At 45.3% G+C, this 7213-nt stretch overlaps 1 protein-coding gene across 2 annotated transcripts; it reads right to left on the bottom strand.

The window, feature by feature from the left end:
• Positions 1–798: 798 nt before the first annotated feature.
• Positions 799–6501, bottom strand: LOC144132249 (uncharacterized). 2 transcript variants are annotated; one of them, XM_077664505.1, is made up of 5 exons: positions 5876–6501; positions 5012–5794; positions 4601–4916; positions 3975–4058; positions 799–1805 (listed from the first exon to the last, which is right to left on the bottom strand). In XM_077664505.1, exons 2-5 carry the CDS (start codon positions 5124–5126, stop codon positions 1328–1330), a joined length of 993 nt encoding a protein of 330 aa, XP_077520631.1. In that variant the 5' UTR covers positions 5127–5794; positions 5876–6501; the 3' UTR covers positions 799–1327. The 2 variants fall into 2 exon arrangements, with proteins under 2 accessions (XP_077520631.1, XP_077520632.1); XM_077664506.1 differs by having other exon boundaries at positions 799–1802; positions 5012–6501.
• Between the last annotated feature and the right edge of the window lie 712 nt (positions 6502–7213).

Here is a 7213-nt window from a genome sequence, read left to right as displayed (position 1 = left end):
CCTGCCACCTGCTTAATGTAGCAAGAGATGTTGGTACACAAAATGATGTTCATGTGTGATGCTTGTGAAATAAATTTTCGTGCGTAAATCATGCAGAGTAGCCTTTCAGTTTTGTCTCCATATATGCTTGCATTCTTCCCCCTGGACAGTAAATGACAAGAGGCAGTGTGTAAGCTAAACTGCTGGAATATGAGACCGGTGTGCGACAGAGAAATTTTAGAAAGTTATGCTCTACAAGTAATCAGAATGTATAGTCAACTAAACACCGAGATCTTATTACATATGGTTGCAGAAGATGAAGCATTAGGATTATTTAAAGTACACACATATTGAAATTCAATATAATTGAGGATAAAAGACTAATTTACAAGTGTGCGTATACACGTGCACTTGCAGCCAATTAGTGGAAATATATGGAACCATACAGGTTGAAGCATGCATACAAAAGCAATTAATGAAAGTTATAAAAAATGTCTACTGCTTACTAGACGGAATAAAAGAAAAACTATGCATTAGTTAGGAGGCTTGGAGAATGATGGGAGGAAGAGTTTCATCGCTCAATTGCTCCAACCACCCCATTAAGTGCTGCACTCCCCTAGTGAGCAGCAATCTTTCTTCAATGGCCATCCACTGCTTTGTGTGTTAGCTTCGGGCACCGTAAGATGGCTGACAACATGTTCAAATGTACATTGTGTCCTCTGAACAGTAAATGGCAACAATAATGAGAGCTAAACTGCTGGAAGGATGGTGTGTGCTAGAGAAATTTAGACAAGTATGCTCTGGAAATTTTGTTGCCATCCAAGTTATTATCAGTACACACAGAAACAAGTGATCAGAATGTCATTGCATGAAACACGCATGCAGATCTTATTAGAGGGTTGTAAAATTTATTAAAGTATGTACACAATATGAAGTGCAACCACGAACGAGATGAATATACGTGTGTCTAAGTGTACACACGCACACACACATACTACCTCAATGTAAAGAAAGGCGAACAACCCGGCGCCAACACGCCCCACTGTTGGAATTTCTTTTCATCGCGCTTTTACCTGGGTGGTACGAAAAAGACGTTAAGAGTTGTCCTAGAATGTATCATGAACGAGTCTAATGTGTTTTTGCTATCACCGAAGTAAAACCGCGGTGAAAAGAAATTGAAACAGCGGAGCGTGTTTGCGCTGGGTTCGCGTTTCTTTCCATCGAGGTAGTGCATAGCAACTTAGCGGAAATATATGGAACTGAACACAAACATATAACAGCAATTATCAATGAAAATTAAATATAAAAAGTGCTGACTAGACAAAAAACGAAACATTAAAACTAAGCATTATAGTAAGGAGGGCTTGGAGCGGGGTGGAGAACGGATTGGGGAATGAATTGGGGAATGAGTTGGGGAATGAGCTGGGGCATGTATCGGAGAACAGAGTGAGACAAGCTCGCGCCGTTCAAGTGCTGCAGCCACCCGCTCAAGAGCTGCAGTCCTCCTCTCTACAGCAGCAACCTTCCTCCCTTCAAGAACCATGTGCTCCCTGTGCCGCTGCTGTCTGTTAGCTTCGGCCACCTCAAGATGGGTGACGGCACTCTCGAGCACTGCACGAGAGGTGTCTGTCCTGGGCCTCTTCCTGGCTGGGCCTGGTTGCTGTTGCAGGGGGCTAGGCTGCGTGGATGGGCTTGGGGGCTGCGAGTCGCCAGCAGTAGTGCTGCCCCTGCTGGTGCTTGGTTGCGAGCTGCCGGGAATTGGGCTCGCTGTGGCAGTTACCCTGCTGGGGCCAGGCTGGGGGCTGGCTGCAGGTTCAGCCTGGCTGCTGGTGGCAAAACAATGCGACATCATTATGCACTCCTTGCACTAAAGAACAGAGACTTTGTAGTGCATATGTGTTATCCCTACACAAAGGGCACTGTCACTCATTCTGTAGTCATTTAATTTCGTACATAATTCTGCTGGCAGCAAAAGTCAGCTGAGAAACTTTGGTTTGGAGCCTCTTTCACACCATTTACGAAACAGGAATTAAAATTCTATCAAAGGCTTTTCAATTTCAGTTTAGCCAAATAAATTATTTAGCAGTGCAGATTGTTTTGTCATTTTGTTCAAAAAGGTCTACCCTATGAAATTAATCTGTCAAATTTATTGTTGTGCTCTAAAGAGCCATTAAAAAAAATATAGGAGGAACGTTGTAATGCGCACACCACAGTTACATTTACAAATAAGCTAGAGCACAGAATTTTTCAAGAAGTGCAAAGTAATTTCAACAGCTCAATGTCATTTCAAACGTATCAAGGTCCATTTTCAAAAAATTAGAGCATTTTATTCCCAGTAATTCTCGATTGCCGTCAGGGATGGCACAATATCGCTCAAAACATGAAGCCTTATACATGTGGTGCCATAATGTTCGTAATGTATTGGGCCACTATTTCACATGTTGGCCACATTAATCAAGAAAAACCACTCATTTGTAGACAAAGTAAAATTTTTCAACGCATGTGACCTTCCATGTGCCCTTAAACCAGCTGTTTATTGCCTGCCATATCATTCTGTGCGAGGTTCAGTGGCTTCCCTACACACACCCTTGTTTCTCTGAAGGCCCTTCCTTAATTTGTAGTGAATTTTTTTCATACCTAACTGGTGGATGTAACTGCTAGGAATGTGGCTGAGAATGTGCCATATATTTGTGGCAGTCCAGTTATTTTATTACTAGGAAACACACAGATATATAAGTTTTTAATTGTGTCTTCAAGTGGCATGTAGGACTAGAAAGGCCCATGACTGCAACACTCATGACAAAGAGTGCCAACAATTGCTTCCCTTTAGACAAGGATACAAGTCATATATCAAGAGACAAAGGTAAGGAACAAGGACTGCATGAAATGTGTCCAGAAACGGCGCAGTAGCTCGGAATACTAATAAACCTTACAAGAAGAAATATCGCTGTCAGTCGCCTATCAAAGACTTGTTAAACTCTGCAAAACACGCATCTTTGCTCTGAACTTAACAGATCGAGTCAGTAATTAAACACACACACCAAGAAGTCATGTGCATGCTCAACACTACGCACACGTGGAAGGTGCACATCAGAGTTTTGATATCAGCCGTGATGATTTCTTGATTGCTTTATAATTATTGAGTGAATAGTCGGACAATGCGAAGAGCCTGTGCTTGTACATATTTAACCAACTGTGTGTAGCAGCCATAAATTTTGCTACCTAGATGTTTCAGTGTCATGCAAATCATCACGGCTGATATCAAAGCTCTGATGTACACCTTCCACATGTGCGTAGTGTTCAGCATGCACATGACTTCTTGGTGTGTGTGTTTAATTACTGACTCGATCTGTTATGTTCAGAGCAAAGATGCGTGTTTTGCAGAGTTTAACAAGTCTTTGATAGGCGACTGACAGCGATATTTCTTCTTGTAAGGTTTATTAGTAGTCCGAGCTACTGCGCCGTTTCTGGACACATTTCATGCAGTCCTTGTTCCTTACTTTTGTCTCTTGATATATGACTTGTATCCTTGTCTAAAGCGAAGCAATTGTTGACACTCTTTGACATGAGTGTTGCAGTCAAGAGCCTTTCTAGTCCTACGTGCCACATCAAGACACAATTAAAAACTGAAAAATGACTACCGCTACTCCCCTAGCTTCAACATTCCTCCGATTTTATACTTGGGGAAACCCCTGGTAGTGTTTGATTTCAAATATGTTTTGCACGACATGCACTGTCTTTTTCAAAAGCAACCAAGCAACTGGATTGGTTCTTTCGGCATGTAATGGAGCACATTGCACCCTTTAAACTTTAAATCTTAAGGAAAACATTCCTCACTATCTGAGGCCATATGCTGTGTAGTGGTGCCATAAGGATTCCGCTATATGGCTAGGAGGCAAACCCAATTTACTAGTTCTTATTTCGGCAATGCCTGTGCTACAGTGCATGTAAATTCCCTGTCGCACTTGTCGTGTGCAGAAAAAAAAATGACTCACTCTTGGACGCTCCGGACGAGTCCTGGCCCCAGCAGGTAGGGTGGGTTGATGCTGTGAGCTTTTTCAAAAATTTCAGCGAGCTCCCTGAGGACAAAAAAAAATTATGATCCATTTGACACATATATATGACATCACTTAATATGTGTACAAACACATTATTTCATGCATAAAGCTTGACATATCTACTCAGCGACGCAAGACACATGTATAGCTAGCTTATAACCATGGCCGGCATGCATAATGCCCGATAGTTGCCCAGCAGCAAAGCTGTTGACATGAGCACAAAGTCCGGGTTCATGCCTCTCAGCAGCTGTATGCAATTGACAAAAAGACAGTCAATTTATCTGCCCAAATGTTGCTGTGTAATCTATAACACCCTAAAATTACAACAGGAATTACATTATTTAGACAAAAGATGTCCAGAATTGGTACAGTTAATTATTCTGTCACAAAATCTACCTGCACCAAAAAAGTAAAAAATGCTGCAACATTCTTAATTCACAGGTTTGTGGAATGACTAAACTGCTTCAGGGGCGAAAGTCACGTATGTAGAATCAGGAAAACAAAGTTTTCCATTTAGTAGAACTTAATTATCTCTACTGAGATCATGTTCTACGTATACTTACTCTTCAAACTCGCATGTTCTCCGGTCCGCCCCTGACTGGCTATTATGCTGTCGCACCGTTTTATATTTTCTCTCTAGATTTCTCCACTTGTTCTCAATTTGCGAATGGGTCAAATGGCAACCGAATTTGGAATTCACTAAATCTGCTAAATTTTCCCAGAGTTGTCTTTTAGTTTTTAGGCGTTTAGAAGGGTCTGATTTGAAATTTTTATATTCTTGAATCAGGAAAAGAACTTTGGCCCGAGGCCACAACTCCTCGGGCTCGATGGTATGTGGGACGGGGGCTGCCGGCGCATTCAGCCAAACATGCACGTTGTCTGCAACCAAAGGAGAGCATATATATGTTGCGCATTAAGTACTGATCAAATATTGCATATACATACAAGCGAGAAAGGTACACGTACGTACGTACCTGCTGTCGCATAAAGGCGCTGGTTTCCGTGGACAATGGGTGCACCGGTGTCGTCGACTGCCTCAAAAATTTCTCTCTCCACACCTTCCAAGATTATTCTCAGCGGCGCGGCCATCTCCTCCGAAATGAACGTATGAAGTGAAAGCGTTGGAAGGGAGGGGACGTATAAATAAGGGCCGAAGAAGATGCAAAAGATAGCATGCAAAACGAATGACTCCTGCTAGACATACGTAAACCGCCAAAGAAACAGAATAAGATACTACCCGTAAGCTTACACGCGCACGCATGCATGTCGGCACCAAAGTGATGCCGCACGGGTGCCGAGCAGAGCTGGATGCCGAAGTGCTGTCCGAAACAGAACGATATCGCTCAACCTCTGCAAGAGACGAACCAAATTTAAGATATGTTGATACCAGAAGAGAGATATCGATATCGTAGACGCCACAAACTAAGAATTAGATACCATTTAAGCCAGCAGCAAAAAGCGCTACAACGCATGCACGCCGGCACATATGCTTGCATGCACATCAGAGGAGCGCGCCGACACGCGCGTACATGTGCTGCAATAAAACAAGACCGGAAACCAACCGCGTGGAGTTCACGAGATAACGGGTGCATACCGTATTTGAGACGCCCGTGTCTCATATATACGATGCATCCGTTAATTATCTCGTGAACCGCGTCTCACGCGTGTGTACGGGACGCTCGGAGCGCGCATGCCGATACGATCGAGCCGAAACCCAGAGGTGCGAACGAAACAGGCGTCGTTAGCGGTCGCTGAGCCTGCAAGAGAAAAAAAAGCAAATAAATATATACAATACAGCTGTACCCGCCGCGCAAACGAAAAGATATAAGCGCGCTAACGAGTTTGAGAGAGATAACGGCGCGCCCGTTTGAGACGCCACGCAGAACTGCCGAAATTTGCGATATGATATCCGAAGCGCGGCCATCGTCGTTCGAAAAACAAATCGGGAGCGTCCGCTGAACCTGCAAGACACGCAACAAAGATAAATACGGCTGATTCAAGAATAGATATATCGTAGACGCCGCAAGAAGGGAAGGTTACCAGCTGCAAGCCAGCGTACAAGAGCACTCATTCATGCATGCAGTTTAGAGAGATGCCGACGTGAACATAGTAAAATAAAATACGACCGGAAACCAACCTATCTTCTCAAGTAATCAAGAGAGGAAACAACGCTTCGCGCGAGACGCCGCGCGGAGATGCCGAAATAGGAAGCGTCAGTTGAAACGAGTAAACAGGATACGGCTCGGAGATTCCACTCGAAATAAGATACGGTTAGGAAAACAGCACAGATACGAACGCGAACGCCGTTTCTGCGCCCTAGCTATTAACCACCCAAGCTGTCGCGAATGCGCCTCCCTCCATTTTGTCGTCTGCTAGCCGCCAGAGCGGAGAGCTGTGGAACTAGCAGACGACGCTGCCAGCACAAAATCGTCCTGGCGAGTCTGGCTGCCAGCTGGCAGCCCGAAACCGCCCAGCCAGAGAAAATCTAACGCGTTCTGGGTAGCCACCGGAAGTGGGCGGAGCAGCCCGAGAAAATCGAGCGCCTGGCGGCGCGCTCTGGTAGCCCGCGGGCTGCCTGCGGGCTGCCAGAGGTGGATAATCGAAGAGGCCCACTGGTTCACAAAAGTTCCGTGCAAGTGTAGCGCTAGTTCTGAAAGTGTAAGTGTAGCTTGCTGCGCCCACCGATGCTGCTGACCGGAGTGAGCCCGTTGACAGCGAAGGTGATGACGGTGGCGGCGCATGTAGAGAGGCAGGACCGCCACAGGGTTGCGGAATTTGAATTCCGGAAACTGTTTCGTATTTCGAGAAACTTGTGCGCCGATCTCACTGGCGAATTTGGGGCATCTGCCTTCTACCCGGAGGGATGTCGAGGATGGCGCCAGATATCTGCCCAGATGACGACGCTCATCGCCCTGGCGCACATCGGTATACTCAAACCACGATGTACCAGATTGCCGATCAAATTCGACGTGAGTGAGCCGACGGTCCACGCTGCAATATGTCGGGTATTAGATTTCTTGTTCTCGATAAACGAGAGAGAGTTATGCTGGCCGGACACCGACGAGCGAGCGACAGCGCAGCAAGACGGCTTTCTGCCAGCTCGGCCGTCGCGCACGAATGCTGCCGGACGTCATCAGGGCCATCAATGGATGCCATGTCCGCATTGCTCGACCCTC

The sequence above is a fragment of the Amblyomma americanum genome, chromosome 5, assembly GCF_052857255.1.
Source record: "Amblyomma americanum isolate KBUSLIRL-KWMA chromosome 5, ASM5285725v1, whole genome shotgun sequence".
Lineage (NCBI taxonomy): Eukaryota > Metazoa > Arthropoda > Arachnida > Ixodida > Ixodidae > Amblyomma > Amblyomma americanum.
The sequence above is the reverse complement of the archived record's forward strand: the minus strand, read 5'-3'. Positions and strand labels throughout refer to the sequence as shown.